This window comes from Zootoca vivipara, chromosome 3, assembly GCF_965207765.1.
Source record: "Zootoca vivipara chromosome 3, rZooViv2.hap1.1, whole genome shotgun sequence".
NCBI lineage: Eukaryota > Metazoa > Chordata > Lepidosauria > Squamata > Lacertidae > Zootoca > Zootoca vivipara.
Window position 1 is genome coordinate 56,303,190 of NC_142586.1, and position 21,201 is coordinate 56,324,390.

Here is a 21,201-nt window from a genome sequence, read left to right on the forward strand (position 1 = left end):
CCATCCAATTACTCACCAGACTCAAACCTGCTTAATGTCAGGAGGTGGTTGCATTATGTGCTGTGAGGTCGTATTCTAGTCCAGGCATCCCCAAACTTCGGCCCTCCAGATGTTTTGGGCTACAATTCCCATCATCCCTGACCACTGGTCCTCTTAGCTAGGGATCATGGGAGTTGTAGGCCAAAACATCTGGAGGGCCGCAGTTTGGGAATGCCTGTTCTAGTGTATAATAGTCTCTTTAATAGTGATCCTTGTAATAATGAGGTGTATAGCAACTAGTGTAGTTGAGTCAGCTAATATGGTCTTCAGTAAATGGAGTAGGATTGCAATCTTATGCACACTTACTTGGGAGTAATCCCCATTGCACTCAGTGGAACATGCACATGTCATGAGTGAACTAACAAATTTGCTTTGTGAACCTTTTGTACACCTCTGCCCTTGGCTCTTTGTTTTTTGACAAATTTGCTTTCAGCAAAGCATGGCATGGGCTTAAGTTGGTCAGACTTCTCAGTGCTGTAGCTAATAGCTGGGTAATTTAACAAATCACAAAAGAGAAATGGACAAAGAGATATAATGAGTCCACAACCAATCCTTTCAACAGCACTATGCTAAAAGCTAAAAGTCTTCCATTTGTTTTGCTTCCAACAAATTTGGGTGTGATCCTCAAAGTCTCGAGTGAGTGGCTGTAGAGCTCTGTCAGTGTGTGCTCAAGTGAGGGCTTTGAGGACTGCAGAAGAATTAGCTCTCTGCCCAGCTTTAGATTAAAAATTGAAGAAGGCAATGAGTTTCCTTCTTTCTGACAAGTGTAGTCTCTAGTCATTAAATGTCATGTTTTGTTTCATAACGTCTCTCGAAATGTGCACTGCTTCTAAAGAACTGCTTTGCCACATTCTCAGGCCTCTCTCTCTCTGTAGTGCAACATCTTTGTCCAGTTCCAAAACCTATAATGCAATTTACATTTCTGCACTCATTATTTCTGATTGGCAGAAGTTGTGTCAACTTGAAGGCCTGTATATTTGACAACACAAGTGATATATGCAAATACCACTTGAGAAACCTTCAGTTGACAGGGAAAAAAAGTTTCAGCTTTCATTAATCAAAAATAGTAAACATTTAGGCTTGTGGAGAAACCCTTTAAAACACAGCAGGCTTGAGCAGCTTAGAAGCTAGAAAACAGCTTATTTGTTTCTTGATTTGTTCAGTTATTTAGGCTTTTATTCTGCTTTTTTGTTAATCCGCTGGGCCAATTACACACGCATGTCAGTTCCCCCTCAATTTACAAGGATGAGTCCTGATTCTTGTTACTTCTGCTTCTCATTAGCCACCAGGAAAGCAATCAAAGGCCACACAGTCAATACTTTGCATTGCAGTGTTAAAGTGTGCAAGCACCAATCACATTGCTCTCTCATTGCCTGGATACTTACTATGACCCCAGCAGTGGCCTTATTAGACTGGGAGGTACCCACACAAAGCGGGCAATCTGTGTGATTGATACTTGCATATGTTGCTGCTGCTGTGTGCAGCTTGTGGAAATGTACCCCATCTCCAGTCCATGTGTTAGCTTAGCATCTGCGACTGCTTCCAGTGTAAATAAAACCCAGGGTTGTGTGGCTGTCACTGGAATGCCTCCTTTGGGTGTCTTTGTTGCCACAGTCAGCACACAAATTCCTTTGCATCTACTCTTATTATTCCTGAAGCATGTTCTGGTCTGAATTGTGTGTTTCTCTTCACTGTTCAGTTTATTTTTATTTGATTTTAAGGGCTTTCTCTGCGGTTGTGCTTTGGTTTACGTAGGCTACATTCTTCTGGGGTTGCTTTCTACGCTCAAGCAAAAAGAGCCCTCCATTCTTCATCTGTCAAAGCCTCTTCTCTGCAGTTCCCATAGTCACAAAGCCAGAATTTCAGAGAAGGCTGGCAGGAAGGTCTTGGATTCCTTAGCATAGGGGTCAGCAAACTTTTTCAGCAGGGGGCCGGTCCACTGCCCCTCAGACCTTGTGGGGGGGCCGGACTAATATTTTGAAAAAAATAATGAACGAATTCCTATGCCCCACAAATAACCCAGAGATGCATTTTAAATAAAAGAACACATTCTACTCATGTAAAAACATGCTGATTCCCGGACCATCCGCGGGCCGGATTTAGAAGGTGATTGGGCCGCATCCGGCCCCCGGGCCTTAGTTTGGTGACCCCTGCCTTAGCAGCTTACCTTAACGTTCACAATCTCTCCCCTACATTTCTATACATAGCTGTTACTCTCATGACTCTCATATCTTCCCAGCACTCTCTGATAGGTTATTTAAATATCTTGAGCAATCTACTATCTTTGAACCCAGCAGACAAATTACTTTGTCTTCCTCCAGTCCCTCACCTCACTAGTTATATTCTTCATAATTGATTCACCCAGAACAAACACTTTACATACCCAGCCTATTGATGTTCCATCTTCTGCAGGGATGTTCTTATCTGAGAGGATACTCATTGTAGCAAGCAGGGTGTCCTTGTGACCAGGGGTTGTTGAGTAATCCTCAGCAGTGACTGCTCTAATAATTGCATTTATGCATTGCTGCTTTAATCATAATAGGAATTTTAGGTCACTGCCTTTTTTATTTGCAAAGCTTAGCATTGAACTCACTGGTAATACTTGCTTGAGTACATTGACCTGGTTTTGACTCTGCCTTTAACAAAACAATTCGCAGGAAAGAAAGGCCAGAATGAAAGGAGACTGAAAATGTTGAGAGTGCATATTACGGTACATTTAAAATTATTACGCTCCCAGCTAGCTTCACGCAGAATAGGAAGCTGACAAATAAGCAGGTTTTTTAAGTGGCACAATGCCAGAATGAAAGTGAATGCAACGGCAACACATCATTACCCGTCCTCATCTTCCAGCAGTTTTGTGCCTTTCTTCTTCCTGTGGGCTTTTGAAGTGAATTGGCCCTCATACCTTCCCTTCCAGTGATTTCTGTTATTTTGCACAGCACATTACTTCGTGGAAACACTCTAGGCCATGACCCCAAATGGAGAAGTGATAGGTACTGTATTACAAAACAAATTTGAATCTAGCACAGTCTGTGTCACCAGTTTGAGAGGATTCTGCTGTAATGTGAGATCCAGCTGATCTCTGAGGCGCAGAGCTCTCATCAAGGGTGAGGTTGTATGTTTTAGCAGAAGTGAGAGTCTCTCATGCTTCTGCTTTCTTTGCTACACAGTAATTTATGAACTAGCTATTGACCAGATACGGAGCCCATCTCACAGAGAGTCTACTGAGGATAGTTGCTTAGTAAACCTTCATTTTCAGAACAGCTATCAAAGGCTATTTCTGATGCAAAGGGCAAGCTGAGCGACAGCAGGAGTGAAAAGGAGGGGGGGGAGGGAAGGGGCTGTCCATCTTGTAAGGTGAAAAGAAAGGGATGTCTTAATTGACAGCATATTCTAGTCAGTCACCTGCAAGTAACTTGATCAGAGTGTGCTTTTGACACATCCAAACCAGTATAAGTCAGTGTCACAAATGCATTATGTGGCTTTCATTTTCTTTCTTTTTTGGTGGGAGGGGAGGATTGTAAATCTGGTGTGCAATTCAGGAATGAGTTCTGGAATTTCCTATGCTTTGTCCTGCACGGAGCTGTGTACGAGTTTCCTCTTGCTCGTTTTCTCTCCGTGTATCGTTGAGTTCACTTGTGCAAAGTGGCCAGCTGCTCCTCACAACTGTTCCTTACATCAGTGTTTCCCAACCTTGTGCCTCCAGCTGTTTTCGGACTACAATTCCCATCATTCCTGACCACTGGTCTTGCTAGCTAGGGATGATGGGAATTGTAGTCTCAAAACATCTGGAGGCACAAGGTTGGGAAACACTGCCTTACATGATTGTGTGAGAGACATCAGTGCAGATTCCGCCATGCAGAGATGTAGCCAGCTCCTGTTTGTGTGGCGGCTGGAAAAATGTGCTGCCATAACAGCAGAAGCTGTTGCCAAACACTGCTTGTTGTCATAAGCATGCAGACCAGTTGCCCTTGATGTTTCTCCACATGATGCCACATCTGAGAAAGGATTATGTGGACCTGTAATGAACTGAAGCCATCCTTTAAAGCAGCGGTTATCAAGGAACCCTGGAGTTCCTCAGAAGCATATCTGGGGCTCCTCAGAAAGAATAGCAGTGACAAATAAACTTCCTTGAAAGGCAGCTCGCTTACGATTTCCATTGCAACAGGAATCTTCCTTTGTAGCTTGCTCCCACAGGAAATGACTAAATATGTTTATGAGGTGCAGCTGCACGCTTATTTCATATGGGATGATGTTGAGGCCCAGAAGGGCCTGCTCAGTGCCCCTTGTGGTCCAAGTATGTGCCGAGAATGTGCCCCAGAAGTCTCTTCAATGCACTGTGGTTTCATGGCTAAGAGCTCTTTGGCATACAAGATAATGTGAAAAAATACCCATTGAAAGCTGGAAAATTTCAAGGAGGTAGCTGTTAGGATGCCTGCCTGCTTTAATTTTGCTGGAGCTGTGATTGCAGCTTTGGTGCTAGTAGCCATAAAAGAAAGAATGGCTCAGCCTGCCACATCTTTCATTTCAAGCAAAAGGGTCGAAACAGGTAAGTATTTCCTTTCAGGACTGTAGAATAGAGCAGGTACGTTGTGGGCTGATGGAAGTCAAAATGAAGGTGGTATAATACATCTTCCAACTCACAATATTTATTGAGTAGGCTTTTTCTGATCTTCGAGGATGTCTGCTCACCAGGGAGTTACTGCCACCTAGTGACTATTAAGTCATTGTCCCAATAATAACAACAGAGAAATAACTGTCCAGTCAAATGAATAAGGAGAGCCCTGCTGACCATAGCCTTTTAAATATTTTATTGATTTTGTTAAGAAATACAAACGTAGCAAAAAGAAGAAAACAAAGAATCAAAAATCTAAACCACGAAACGTCATGGCCTGGAAGGACAAAAGTACAGTGCAGCTCCAAAGGAATAAAAAAAATACAAATATTCCCTTTACAGATAACAAAGATACATTAAAATGAAAGTATTCTCCACCTGTGAGTTCTATCTTTATTGGGAATAAATGTTCAATGAAGTCTTAGATGAGCCATACATTTGCATATGCTCGTGACACTAAGCAACCATGTGTCTCAATATTCGTGTAAGAAATAAATACATGTTTAAATTCAAGCTCTTCCCTTTAGATGCTTTTTGATACCATTTAGACACATTTTCTAAGTCCACATTGGATTGAGAGCTGGTATTTTATATAGCCGTATATGCAAAATATGTTAATTTACTCCTGTCGTGCTTTAAAAATTGAGGGTGTAAAATGCAACCATTAAGAATACTAAGCAGAAGAGTTGGTATTGCTGAAGGAGATGAATAACATCAGTTCTGGTATATATTTTCCCTCTTGATAGTGCAGTTGGTGCTTTCATGGCGAGTAAAGATTTAATTGAAGAACTACTTCAAGGAAAGCCATTGGATCTGTCTTTTCAAGGAACCGATCACTTTAGACATCAAGTTGGATTTGTGAAGTTGACTGACAGTGATCATGTAACCACTCTTTCCAAGATAGCAGGTAACTCTTTTTAGCAGTGTTACATAGTGCTCAAAAGGCATCTCTTGACACTCTGCTAATGTAGATTGGTCTTCATACTCACTCCTTTGATTTTGCTACTACTTGATAGTTGAGAGTTGTTTACCTGCTACATTTTTCACACTCAGGGCAATGGAGGGCATTCTGTGGTCACTGGAGTGCTTAGGCAGGAAAGGATTAAGAATGTAGGAAGCTACCATTGGCCTATATATTTCAGTATTGTCTATACTGGCTGCCAGCAGTTCTCCAGGGTTTCATGACAGGAATCTTTCCCAATCCTAAATGGAGCCAGGGATTTTATGAATGCAGGCTATGAATGATCCTTTCCCTAGGGATTGAGGGTGCTTGGGAGTCACACTTTGAGGTGTAGTTTTCCCCACCAGTTAGATCCTCCCATTGCCAACATGAGGTGTCTTGTCCCTACAGCCCCCCGTTTCAGCAGTGGAGTTGAGATGATAGGCAGGAGTTTATATCTGGAAATCTGATTAAGTTCAAAACTTCAGATAATTCATACTTGGAAACATTTTGACAGATTTTACTTAGCAGTCTTCTATTACAGAACACATAAATGCCAGATTTCCATTTAACGTTAACATCTAGTAGCATGAGTTTAATTGGACAATTATTCATTACAATGATATATAATTGCTCGCTGTTCTACTAGCTACGAAGTGCAAATTCTAGCGAGCTTTAACATCAAACTTTACATTGTAATTCCACTTAGAATGAAAGTGCTAGACTAATTAATGGATGTGCTAGTAATTGCTATGGATTGCCTTAGAATCCAGAAAAAAACAAATGTTCCTTATAACCTGCTGATAGATATCACCCAAGTGGTTTTGAAGGGGCATATCACACATATATAATAGGCTAATAAAAAAAGGTTCTTAAGATCTATTTCCCCCTCTTGAATATTTATATTGAGCATGACCGTTGGATAGACTAATTCTATCTACATAGCAGCATAGGATTGGTAAGATATACTGCCACAACTTAATTAAGATTAGAAACTCTGATGCAAATAAAGCTATAGACATTTGAACCTTTTCTTTCATTCATATATAATATTGGTTGAAAATTCATTTTCTGTAATCAAAGCACTACTATAGGTCTATCATAATATTTAAGATACCACCCGACTGCTGTGGGTTTGGCCATCACAACAAGCTGTGATTAGTTTAAAATGGAAGGAAATGTTTTTGAACTTCTTGTCACACTGGAGGAGCTGGGTAATGTTGAGCCTGAAGTTTTCTGCAACTCATTGCTTAGTCGTATGTGAAAATGCAGCTTTTGGGGGTTCTCCCATGCTTGTCCTGAGCCTTGTACTTAACTGCAGGAACCAGAGTGCTGAGTCTGATCCTATTTTCTTCCACTGCAGTGGAAGCAATGGAGTCACTTTATTTATTTATTCATAAATGTAGCTAAGATTTCAGATTCCAGAGCTACTCTAAAGGGAGGGGAAAAGGGAACAAAAGTGAATGTTGCTTAAGAAAACAGAGACCAGACAATCTGTTAATGCATTTTTATTGAAAGAAATTTAACAAAAAGATCTCAGTGCTGAAGAAATGCCTGGAGTTTGTCATTGTCCTTTTAGACTGTATCCCAAATTCCAACCATTTCTTGGAAAAGGTTTCTTTTAAGACATTATTAGAGGCAATGAATGATCTTTTGTGTTCTGAGGAATGTGAAGTCATACCATGCCTGAACATTGCGTGACTCATATTAAGGCATTCATCAAAGTTGCAAAGGCCACTGCCATCTTGGTTATCTTCTACATAGCCTTATATAGCATGCACAAGCTTTCTTTTTAACTCTGCCCTTTACAGATGGTCTAAAACCTGTATTTTTTCACAGCATGGTTGGAACTCACAGAAACTATTTCTGTGTTGTCTCAGCTCCATTCTTTTTGTTTCGGGAACCTATTACTTTGACCCTGTATTTCTATTAAAATTACAGTAATTATTTGTAAATTTGCAACTACCGGTATGCATATGCCACTTTTTTGGTGATGCATGTCAACTATTTTGGCCATGAGTAAGTGACCACTCTATCAAGGCTTATGCATTTTGCCTTTGCCACTGTATCCCCAATCAGCATGCATATCCACTCACGATGGGGTATTCTAGAAAACACAAGACTGGTACACGTGTAATGCAACACATGATTTGTGAATCAAGATCTAGCTTCAATTTGTGTTTCTTTCATGTGGAGTCAATTTCTGGCCTAGTTCTCTTGGTTAATATTAACAGTGGTTAATGGTTACATGTGTACTGACAGTTACCATGGTTAACACTAACTATGATTGCTTCTTGAAGCAGATTTTTTCCCATTATTTGAAGCAGATTTGCAATCCATGGTGACAAGGGAACCAAGGGGGAATTAACTTCAGGAACAAGAGAGTAGGTGGGTGGAGTAAGGACTTCCTATTTTCCAGAATGTATTCTCATTTGCAGTCAGCGGATTGTGGGGAGTCAGCATTACTTTGGCATGCTACTACTTATTTTTTTGCGGGGTGGGGTACTTTTCTGAAATGGAAACAATGTGATTTCAGTGCTAATTTTTTCTCCTGCAGGCAATTCATTTTACAAGGCCCATTTAATCATTTTTTTTAAAAAAATAACCATAAAAAGAGTTGACCAATGCAGCAGAATAGAAACAAAGGTAAAAACAAAATACCTCTCTAGGTTTAGGATAGGTTCATATTTCACACTGTATGCTGAACAGAAATATTATTTACTTAAGGAAGAGCATTTATGTACAAAACTTCTGCTGCATCCATTGATCTTCCTTAGCAATTTAATAATGTGCACCATGGGTCTTTGTTTTTGACAGATATTTGTTTATTGTAAAAATTCATTGAACCTCTGTCATCCCACCTCCTTTCATATACACTGTACTAAATCAGTATAAAAAGACACTTGCTGGATTAGACTAATGGCCAGCGTAGTTCAATATCCTGCCTTCTACAGTGGTCAACCAGTCTTCTCCCATTGTTGCTTCCCAGCAACAAATACTTGGAGACATAGTGAACCTAGATGTTGCATAGCTAGTAGATATTGTTGGATTTATGTCCATGAATTTGTCTAATTCCCTTTTAAAGCTTTGGTATAGCATCTTGTGACCACATCCACATCTTGTGATAATGGTAAATGCATAACATACCCAAACTCTGACATGGGACAAGTTGGTTCATTATGCAGACAGAGGCCTGCAGACTGCATTGGAATTTGTGACTACCGTTAAGTAAAGCAAATGTTTGACCTTAAAATTGGACAACATGACTTAGCTTTACAACAAAGACTAACTAATTTTAGAAGGACGGTCAATATAATCCCTCACATTTCTTTCTGCATTTGTTTTGATTTATTAAGCCCTGTTAAAGAAAGACATTTTTTGATTAACTTATTTTTCATTTTTTTAGATGAAAACTAGCATTACACATGCCATAAAAACTACTGTTTGGCAGCTTTTTGTGTGTTTTAGCCATTGTATAATGTGTAAGGTCATCTCTTGTTTACCACATAACTCTGCTTTTCAAATAAAGGTTTGTGGGTGAGCATGAAACTATGAAAAGGACCTGCATTCTCCAAGATTCTTAGGAGATCACAACTTCAGCAGTGCACTTAATATGGATAGATGCTTCCATTAGACCACCATTCCTCAACCTGGCACCCACCAGGTGTTTGGAATTGCATGGTGACTTGGGCTGACCAGAGATATAGTTGAAAACATATGAAGGGTGCTAACTTGGAATAGGCTATCTTAGTCAGTGCAGGTATTAGATTGTTTTGCTAATTTGCAGGATTATATAATTTTTTTATTTATTCAGTGGCACAATGAAATCAATGTCTTCACTTTCTTGGGCAGTTAAGCCAATTTTCTCCTCCTTTTATTTCCTCTTCTGTCCCTAAATCTGCCCCCACACAGAAGGAAGGTAACAGATTTGTAAATTAAAAAAATTCCTTCAGTAGCACCTTAAAGACCAACTAAGTTTTTATTTTGGTATGAGCTTTCGTGTGCATGCACACTTCTTCAGATACACCGATATTTGTAAATATCTGTGATGGCCGAGATATACAAGTTGAATCCGAATGTAGTATTGGAGTGGATTGAGGTATGCTTGTACATCCCTAGCTGTTACTTGTAATGGGTGCGGAAGTTCTCAACACAATGACATCATATCACATGTTTTCTGTTACTAGATTTTATCGGGGAAAGGGAGGAATAGATGTACAGCTGCTTCTTTTAGAGGCAGCCGCACAGGATCCATATTGTCTAGTTCCATTGTAGGGATATGGGAATGAAACTGTTTTAAGTTTAAGATAATTCTTTCTACCATGTAATATGAGAATTGGGTTTGCATTTTTCACTCGTGCCACACCGTTCTCTGGTAGAATAACAATATAGCTTATGACAGAAGCAAGAACAGGAAATTAGAGATTTTAAGACCAGCCAGCAACCAGACCTTCTGAATCTAATTAGATATGAATCTAATGCAGGGATTGTACATGGCATCAACAACATCTGGGTTTTCCAGAGAGCCTGTACATAATTCTTGGCAGCAAGTCTCAAAACCATTTCACACAGAGTTAAAAGCTCAGTTGCAGACCAGGCAGGGCCTCAGTATTTATGCAAACTGATTAATTATTGCACAGTGTAGATCAGTTGAGCAGTTTTAGTAACATGTTATCTTCTAGAAGCAACAAGTAACGGTATCAAAATTGTAATTTGGAAGTGGTCAGATGAGGTAAGCCTTTTTTCCACCCTGTTGTTAGTCATCTGTCCTGATGGTTTTTCACAGATAAATTGTATGCTGGCAAGACCGAGAGTGTCAGATTAGATCATCTGGAATTCTTTTTATTTTGTTTGTATTGCTTCCTAAATGAGCTCATCTGAAAGATACAACATTCTTTGTACCATTATGACCACTTTATTTCTCAGCGCTAGGAGAAGTGCTGATTTCCTGAAAGCAGAGAGCTCCATAGGTCATTAACTGGAACGGAACAGTGAATTGTACTAAAAAAAGAAGAAGTCAGTGGCAAGCAACTTCAATACTGAGAAACAATAGCAGAACACAGAATGGTTATCCTGTAAAATTCAGACTTTGCTTGAGAGTCCAACTGTTCAAATACAGAGAACTGGTGTTCTGGCCACAGGAGGGAGCCTCTATTTCACACTTTAAAAGCAGCTCCAGAGGGTGAAGAAAGATACGGTAATAGAAAACAGATCAATTTTACTGTTTTCTCTCCTTTGTCATAGGAAAAATAATTTCCTTTTCATGAGGACAATATGTAACAAGCTGCTGAACATGGGAGTTACCTTTATGAATGTTTCATATGGAGAGTAGATTAATTTATATTGCTTTACTTTGTCACATAAGTTTGATCTTGGAACAATCCATTATGGAAAGAGCTGCCTACACTGGACCAGATGAAGGACCCATCTAGTTGAGCACTTTGGTCCACCTGAGATGTAACAACAAACCATGGCTTGTTCCCTCTTCTTTCTGCTTCATATGTGAGGGATGACTGAAAGCTTCCACTTCCTCTTAAGAATAAACTATAGCTAGCACACCAGGATATCACACTATGGTTTGTTCCTGGTTTGTTTCAATTTACAAAGGGAGAAGCGGGGAGACTTATGTCAGGTCAGGAACCCACACAAATTTCTTGATCTGAATTATTTCCCCTCCTCTGCATGGGTCAAAAGTGCAATTGAAGCAAGAATTTGGCATCTTCTTTCCAGCACTATGAATATTGGTTTCCCTATTTTGATGTGCATGTTTCTGTATTTACCATAAACATATAAGAAATGGTTATAATATCAGCGCTCAGAAATATATTTTTCTTAATAAGTTGCAATTCCTCAAATTGAAGCTGCCGGTATTTTATTTTTTTAAAAGCAAGTGGAACTTAATTTCTTCAGGTTGGTATCCCATATTAATAAAACAGGACAGAAACAGAGCGACCTGAGAGTCTTCTACATTAAATATGCATTATTGTATGCCATTTTGGTCATTTATACTTCAGCGAGCCTTGACACAACAGATGGAATATTTAAATATATTCATGACTGTAGTGGGACATATAAAAAAGTAAAATACTTATGCAGGTTTGGTAGAACAGAAAGCAAAAGAAGTGTATATCTAGTACATTAATAATTAAACCTAAATTAAAAGAAGCTTGGTGGTAAAATTATACTGCTAATATATTTTTGGCAAGAAAATAAGGTTATAGGGAGATTTAAGTGAATAAGAATCAATTACCCCAATCAGAAGATACAGTATTGTATATATAATTTGATTCTGTTACATGACTTCACCGTTTTGGTTTATATTATAACTTTGGATGCTGGATAGTAAAATTTTAATAATTTGGTTATTTTTAAGTATCTTTACATAAAACTGTGTAAATGCATCCTATTGAATTCATTGTGTCTTCTCTACTGTAAATTGTTATTGAACAATTTATTTACGGTGTAATCCACCAACAGCTGTAGGGCCCCTACACTTACCCCTTTCCAAAGCTTGCTCAGGCTGGGTCCTGGCAGGTCCCAAACATTCCTGTCATAGCACAGTGGGGTGACTGTGCAACATCTGTTGTTGCTGTTTGCAGCTGTTCAGAGCGGTTACAACCATTTCCACTCAGCTTTGGAAGCTCATAATTCCTGATTCTCCATTAGATGCAGTGGCTTTGTGGATAGTATATGGACACTTCAGTTGTATGCTGTCTCAGACCCCAGAGAGGTCTGGGACTTGCCGGGTTTTGAGTGCCTGGTAAACAAATATAGTATCCTATACCCATATAGTAAACCACTCTGTACCCTATTTCATACCAGGAAAATGAAAACACAGAATAAAATGTTAGCAAATATATCTGTGTTGAGGGCTGACTTTTAGAAGAACGGCGACAAGAGGAAAGAGCAGAGTTTTAGGAGAGTAGAGAAGCTCAGTTTTGCCACTGAATCAACCATAGGGGGTGATTTATTGTTCTTAGGAGAACAAGAACATGCTGAATTGGAGTAGCTGAGAGTTGATTTGCTTTGCTGTTCAGCTCATGGACATTGGTTTTCAATCTAGTTGCTGGAGTCTGAGCTGGTTGTACGGTATGCACATGACCAGCTCAGCCTGTGGCAGTGCATCTGGGAATCAGAATGGGCCAACTCAAAACTAGAGCCACCCTGGGGTGAAATGGTTGTGAAATAGGCCCAAGATAGAGCACATTGACTTTGAAAGTTGATAAGCAGAGAGGCACCGGAAGAAAAAAACAGAGGGTTGCCTAGGAAAACTATTTAACTGGCAAATCCACAGGTCAAGGCACATCTGGAGTGGTGAGGATGAGAAAGTATCTCATGAATTATCTGTAAGTACAGGACTAGGGACGCTATTTTCGGACTATGTTGTGGTATGACAATTCTTTCTTATACCTTATTCCTTATCTTAGACTCCATTACGGACTTGAATTTGTTTCATTCTGTTTCACCCATTACTAATGCAATAGGGCATGTACAGTGGCGGAGCTTCAAGCTCTGGCGGGGGGGGGGGCGGAGAGCAGGCAGGGGTGTGGCTGGCGCGAGTCCCGCAGGGGCGTAGCACGTGTCCCGGGAGGTGTGGCGCCCTACTGGCAGGGGCGTGACAAGCATCCTGGGGGTGTGGTGCACCACCTGCGGGGGCATGGCGCCCCAGGGCGGGGGGGGGCAGCCGCGATCATTATCACTCCGCCATGATCATACCACTGGGGGCGGTGCGCTCCCCCTGCACCCCTGTTCCTCCGCCAGTGGGCACATATTCAGGTTCTCATATGTACACTTGTTAATGCTCTGACCCTCAACAATGCATCACAATTCTAATTTCTGAAATTCTGCTTGTGTTCTGTTTTGAGAAACATGCCTAATTTCTTCGTTTTGAAATTATTGGAGAATAATTATTGACACATTTCCTGAGTAAACTTTCCACAAGGAAATGGACATCCCCAGTAATTTCTAACATTGATTATATGTTTTTCAAGCCATTTGAAATGGCTGTTTGCCTCTCAGCATGTGGCCTCAGTACAAAATCAATACCAAATGAAGCTCTGACTCATTCGTTATTGATCTGTCTATTCCATTATTCAGCTCTTGGAACTGCATTTTTGCTTGAAATGCAAACAAAGGTATTTTCTAATGTACATACAAATCTCTGGTTCTTAAGAGCTACTGGGGAGGTTATACTTTGGTTACCAATGAAATAAATAAATAAATAAATAAATAAAGGATCTGTCAAAGCAAGGAATAGGGTCTTCTCAGCAGTAGTGTCCCAGTTCAATATTTCCTTTCAGGGGAAGGCCCACCAAAGATTGCACTTAAATTTCTTTTTAGAGACTGCTTAAAACATTTACGAAGATGTTTATAATTTAAACTTCTGAGTTATTGTTTCTGTTGATGGGTTATTGAAGCAGACAGGTGTTTGATAGATCTTTTGCATATTTTGTGCAAATTATTTGTTGATTTCTTTAAGTGTTTTTTTAATCACTTTGAGTTTTTACTTGGAAAGGGAAGTGAACAAGAAATTTAGTAAGTAAGAGATTCAAGTTACTGTAATTTAAAACAAGGATGGCAGTAGGTGGATTGGCTGTGGGTTCCTGAAATATCTTTATCTCTCACCACCACTGTCCCTGTTTATTTAGTTTCACATGTATGAAAATAAGCAATGACTCTTCATGGATGTTCCATATAAACAACATTTTATTGCTAAGTGCTTATTCTGGAGTTGCAGTTTCCAGCTTGCCTACTGAGTATATCTTTCATAAAGCACATACATTCCCCAGCCTGCTTCCCTTTACTGTTGACCCCTTCCTGCTTGAGCACCTATATTCCATAGTGCTGATAGGTAACACCAGCTTCACAACAGACCATCTGAGGGGACTGGATTATTTCAACCTCTTGGGTGAGAGTTTAGAAAACATAGAGGCTCCCTAACATACAGAATTTGGCCATCCCTGATTTTGCTAGGATTGCAGTATTCCAAAGACCAAACCCCCGATACCACCACCATTGGGGCAAACCCCTCCCCCCACTGCTCATCTCCGCAGCTCGCCCCCTACTTTAGGGTTGCTGCCACCTGGGGAGGGGTTACGGGAGCTGATGGACTGAGAAGGAGAGAGGAGATGGAAGGAAGAGAGCAACATCGGAGGGCCCCGGGGAGGGACGTGGTTGGCATGAGGCAGCCCTGCACAGAGAAAGAGATAGGAAATGGAAGGAAGGGAGAGAGAGAAAGAAAGAGATAAACATCGAAGGGCACTAAGGAGGGACACGGCTGGTGTGAGCTGACCCCCACTGCTGGCAGGAAAAGAAAGCGACCCCCCAGACATTTTTGAATATTCTGAAAAACAAAACCCTGTCAGATATTTTTACCCCTTAAAACCGGGCGTGTCCAGGAAAATACGGACAAAAGGCAACCCTAAAATGATATAAGGGGTTTCTATACAGCTTTCTAAAACTTTAAATCTGTTTCTTTCCTTGAAAACAGTTCCTGCTGTCAGTAATTCATTGCAACTGGAAAAGTTACTTGTTAATTTTAGAGGCTCTTTGGATTTTTTAAAAAAATTATTATTCTGATAAGGGAGAAATGGAACATAGGAAGCTGCCTCTAAGGTTTGAGGTTCCTATGTTATGAGTGGGAGGACTGGGATTGAAAGTGGCTTGCCTAAGGTCACCTAGTGAGCTCATAGTAGTGGCAGGATCTGAACCAGATTCATGGCTCTGTCTTACTGCCCCTAGGCTACATGGGATGTCGAGAGAGCTACCATCCTGGTCAACATCTTATTTGATGTTCAGTGCTCTCATACCCATACCAGTCACATATACCCTCTCTATCTCTTTGAGTTGAATCCAACAAAGTCATACTCAAAGTAAGGACTTGTGGCAGGGGAGGAAAGGGATAAAAACCTTCTCCACATGTAGTAGCCCCTGCAAAACTCTGTAGAAAAGATTTGAATATTGAAGTTATGGACATGTAATTTCAACATTTGCTGTAGCAGCTGGAAACAAATACACATTTTAATATATTTTTTCTTGAGTGTACCGGGGGTGGCAGATAACCTGTGGTCCTGCAGTTATTGTTGGCCTCCAGTTTCCATCACCCCCTGCCAGCATGCCCAGTAATCAGGAATGATGGGAGTTTTAGTCCATCTGCAGACCTAGTTTTGCTCAGGATGCAATACTCACAGTGTCCACTTGGAAAGTAAGTCCTGTTAAATTCAATGGCGCTTACTAACAGGTAAGTGGGGACTAGGAAAGCAGCACTGGTTGTATAGATTTCTTAAGTGGATAATGCCAGTCGGGCTTCCCCACCTCTGCTCTGCTCTTCCCCACCTTTCCTCTAGAGCAGTTTAGTCACTTGGTGAATCTGCCTTCTGTATATTTCTCGTCTTCAGCGTGGAAGCTCACATCTCCCATGGTCTTTTTCTTCTTTTAATGCTATAAGCAATCTACACCCTGAAGCAAGGCCAAACATAGTAATAGAGATGTAATATTGTACCATTGCCACAAAACAATATTCTTTTTAATCATCCTGGATAGTCCCAAATGACTTATTTTTGCTGTAAATACAGCTGGTAATAAACACAACTAAACGGCACGTTCCATTGACATTTTTCAAGTAGCAACGTTAATATACTGATTTCTTTTTAACGTAAGTTTGATATGCTGCAATCTTGAGATACTACAAACATTATTCTGAAATGAGTTTTTAATATCACAAACTAAATTTATCTGAGTAGTGCCTCTGCAGAGGTTAATGAAGCATGCATGTAGCCCATTATCTTTAATATGAAAACTCTTTAATAGAAAACAATTATGTGAGCTTTGTCATTATTATTATTCCCCTAGGATGAAAAGACTTAAATGAAGGGAATCAAATGCATCTTTATGTATATCTTTGAAATAAGTATTATTTCCTTTATTTCCTTCATATGAAGAGGCTTCCAAAATAAACGTCCTTCTGAAATTGATCATTGCCCGAGTTATTTTCAGGTTCTTATGCTTGGTCCCAGCTCCTGCCAACCTAGCAGTTCAAAAGCACGTCAAAATGCAAGTAGATAAATAGGAACCGCTACAGCGGGAAGGTAAACGGCGTTTCCATGTGCTGCTCTGGTTTGCCAGAAGCGGCTTTGTCATGCTGGCCACATGACCTGGAAGCTATACGCCGGCTCCCTCGGCCAATAATGCGAGATGAGCGCGCAACCCCAGAGTCGGTCACGACTGGACCTAATGGTCAGGGGTTCCTTTACCCTTTATGCATGGGTTTAATCTTTTGAAGAACCTCTGTGTATCTGCCACTGAATCCTGTATGTTGTAGATTATTTAGGAGTGGAGGTGGGGAGGGCGTGTAAGGAAATATTGTCACTTTGCACAAGGTGCCAGTCAGGCCTTTTGGGCCTAGAAAAGACTCAACTCTCCACCCCTTCCTCAGGATAAACTCAAACGGTTGGAAATATATTTCTGCAAACCTTTTAAGTTTTCTGTTCTTTTTGTCAATCAACATAAGAATGCAATTTGAAAACCGTTACCCTAAGTAAACAACTCCACTCTTTCCATACATAGCTGCCAAGTTATCCCTTTTTTACAGGGATTTTCCCTTATGCTGAATAGGCTTCCTCGCGAGAAAAGGGAAAACTTGGCAGCTATGTTTCCATATTGTCTTTTTTAAAAAATATGATTGGCAGAATTAGACTGGGCAATGATTTTTTCAATTTTTTCACAGTTCTTCACTAAAGTAAAATAAGCATTGACCCTGCTGATTTGGGAAAACAGAGCTTTAGTTCTTTTAACTCTTACATATTTCTGCTAATTCAAAGTAGGTTTATTTCCAATTACAACCAAACTGCTTTTATAGGTTTTTTTAAGGGTTGCTAATCAGTCATTTTAAAGACTTTTACAGACTTGTGCAGCAACCCACCTTCTGATAACAAGCCATTTTTAGCTTTCTCCTCCTCTTTGAGCAAGCTTTTGTTTAGTGCCCCAGCTCCACCCTTTACTATGTTTGTGGGACAATAATCAGCAGCTGTTCCTCTAAGGACTTTTTGTTTGCCAACACACATATCTTAATTCTTTTAGGGATCTACAGTACATGGTACCAGAAGGCCCTAACAGCCAGATTTATTTTTCTGACTTCTTTGCTTTAAAACAAATTAAAATCTGGAAGTGCAAGACAAAGCACAGTAGCACTAATATTTTGGAATCATAAGATATCTCACAACCCTTTTTCATTTGGTAATAATTAGCTTCACATGGTAGAAAGTGGCATATTAACATCAGACTAGATGTTAATAAGGTGGAAAGCTCCCATATATGGTGATAGACTCCAGAAGCTTTACCCAGATGTTGGCCCCAGTCTTCAGTAGGTGCACTTATCAACAATTCCTGGGCAGACTCCGAACTATATACATGGTGCAGAATCAGTATTATACTGATAATACCAATCACCGCATGTTTCACTTAACATTTGTATAGGAGCTCTCGTGCAGAGATTAATAAGAAATCAGTATGAGTTAGCAAATGTTGCTCTACATGTGCTGATTTTATATGCGTATACAAATTGTAGAGTTGGAAGGGACCCCTAGGGTCATATTTCAACCCCCTGTAAAAAGTAAAAAGTAGCCATAAGAATACACATACTGTACATGAATTTGTTGAAATAAATAAATAATAATAATAAATTGTCCAGTAGCACCCTTAGAGACCAACTACGGTAAGTTTGTTCTGGGTATAAGCTTTTGTGTGCATGCACAATTCTTCAGATACCTTGTCCAGTACAGAGCGTTCCTCCTTTATTTGCTTCTGTTTAGAGTACAGAACACTGATCAAATGTTTGAGCAGCTTCTTGGAGAAAGTGTGGCATAGTTTCTTTACATAGTCAGTAGGCTAGGTGGATTGTAGAGGGTTCTTAATTCTAAGACCCTTAGGTATAATGTCCAGGTTCTTGCATTTAGTCAGAAAGGAGATATCAGTCTGTACCTGTCCTGTGCAAGTTTATTTGTGAGGGTGATGGACTTCCATTTCATGTGGCTCAATGTGGTGCCTTCCATGATTCTAGATTCAGGTAGGTAGCCGTGTTGGTCTGACGCAGTCGAAATAAATTAAGGTGCTACTGGACAATTTTTTAATGAATTTGTTGAAAGCCAAAATGCATGTTACTGGCAGTGCTTAGAACTGAATCCAGCTTTCTTAACATCTTTGAATGTCACTGCTTTCTTTCCATGGACAGTTTGTAGGGATTTACAATACTTTCAAGCAATTAATTCGAACAGAGAAGTGCATGTCAGTCAACAGGTGTTGATGGGAAATACCAATAATTCATAGGTATTAAAATAAGTGTCCAGTATTGATCTGTTACCCTTGGAGCTTCCCCCCCTTTAAACCCCAACAACACCCAGTGGTTATAATGGCAGGCTGATAGAAGCCCTTGGTTGAGTTTTTCTTTTTAAACTATATTATAGTTTTAACAAGCAACCAACCCCATGCCAAAGTAATAATACAACCAGCCTAAGACACTAGATCAGTACAAAATACAAGAAACAACAACCCTGTATGTACTCAAAGTTAATGCTCACTGTTTTTGGCCAAATTATGTTGCGAAAATTAAGGTGCATATTAGTTTCAATGCCACATTTACATTCACCAGCTAATACTTCTTTGGTTTCAAGGTTCTGAAAATTGAAGTACGCATTAGATTTGATGGTGCATTAGACTTGAGTAAATATGGTAAAAAAAATACTCAACACAATAAAACAAGCACCCCATGGCAACTGATCCTGCTAGTCTAAATGCCACTGTGTATGCTGTTTTACTGGCTACCAGTTATATAGTTCTGTTATGCTCCACTGGTACATCAGTGTGAGTCAACATTGCTATGCCTAGAACAGTGTTGACCTGGCAAACTTTAGTCTTAGGTGGTACAAATTTGGGCAGAAATGAATTGTGACAGATGTAAAACAACACATGTAAGCATCACCTTGAGGGCTTTTCACCTGCTACAAAGCTATGTTAGAAAGGTGGGATTGTTGCATAGCATATTGGCTCTTTCAATTTTTTTTAAAAATATGCAATTTTTAAAATGTGTATCTAGTTTCAAGTGGTTTCTGTGGTTTGCTTGTAAGTTTAAATTAGACTATCTGAACATTTGTTCTCTCTCTCTGTCTTGTTTTATCATTCATAATTTTTATCAAACATTATAGTCTGCACAATGTTTGGAATTTTAAAAGTTTCTCCATTTGTGCCTACCTAGATATTGTGAGGAAGATATTTAAAGAAAAGGGCATCATCACAGGAGATGATAAAGCTTTTCAGCCTCACTTGACCTTCATGAAGCTGTCAAAATCGCCAAGACTACGAAAACAGGTGCAGTCACTTTGTACATCACAATATGCATACAAATGGTGGGGGGATGCTATGACCTTTAAGAAATTGTACAATAAAGAAGGTTTAAATTTCCAAACACAATAACCCAGAAGTAAAGTAGAGAAAAACAGTCTGGTTTAGGAACGATTCTGTTTACAAACTCCACAAAACCGGAAATAGTGTCCCGGTTTGAGAACTTCACTTCGGTCTAAAAACGGAATCTGAATGGTGGAAGGGCACCGGCCGCGGGAGGCCTCATTAAGGAAAGCCCACTCAGTTTAAGAATGGTTTTGGTTTAAGAATGGACTTCCAGAACGGAATAAGTTCTGGAAACCTAGGTACCACTGTACAAACTGACATCCTCTTTCTATCTAAATGCAAAAACCTGGACATTGTACCTAAGGGTCTTAGAATTAAGAACCCTCTTCAATCAACTTATCCCACAGAATATGCCAGAAAACTATGCCACACTTTATCTAAGAAACTGCTGAAACATCTTATCGGCGTTCTGTATTCCAAACAGAAGTTAATAAAGGAGGAACTCTCTGCACTGGAGAACTCCATCAGGAATCACCCGGCCTGGCAGAAGTTCCACAAGGAAAAACAAACCATTTACCACTCTCAACTGGAGTTACTGAAGAACCAGAAAAATAAAAAACTCTGCAACCTTTCCAACCTACAGGCCACCAATCAAAACAAGATCAACAACATTGTCAATCTTTCACAGCAAACACTCAGCCCAGCTGAGGAATCCGTCCTTTCACGGGGACTATCATTCTGCCCTGCCAAATCCCAACACATGATTCAGTTCTGCGGGGACCTGGAAGCATTTTTCCGCCGTTTACGCCTGAAGGAGTATTTTCATCACACACAAGAACAAGACAAAGTAGAACAAACTACATCCCCACAACACAACACCTCTCAACTTACTGGGGAACAACCATCACCCTCCAAACGCATCAATGAACAGAACATTGACCACCAACCACCACCGAAAAGAAGTTACACAAAAAGGGACTCCACATGGACCCCTCCTGATGGACGCAATACCACACTAGATCTGTACATCGAATGCTTCCGCCACAGAATCCAAACGGATGTGACCAGAAAACACCATCGCTTACAACAAAATCTAAACCATGCTGAAAGGAGAGCCATAGAAAATCTCAGGAACAACCCAGACATTATAATTAAAGAGGCAGACAAGGGTGGAGCTGTCGTCATCATGAACAAAACTGATTACATC

The 21,201-nt window shown here is 40.1% G+C and overlaps 1 protein-coding gene across 7 annotated transcripts in view; it reads left to right on the forward strand.

The window, feature by feature from the left end:
• AKAP7 (A-kinase anchoring protein 7) overlaps positions 1-21,201 on the forward strand; it is an 83,054-nt gene that overhangs the window by 13,599 nt on the left and 48,254 nt on the right. For all 7 annotated transcript variants that reach the window (XM_035109002.3, XM_060272681.2, XM_088666155.1 and 4 more), the window contains exons 5-6: positions 5,401-5,561; positions 19,843-19,955. In XM_035109002.3, the coding sequence (XP_034964893.2) occupies positions 5,401-5,561; positions 19,843-19,955 (274 nt within the window). The remainder of the gene's footprint in view (positions 1-5,400; positions 5,562-19,842; positions 19,956-21,201) is intronic.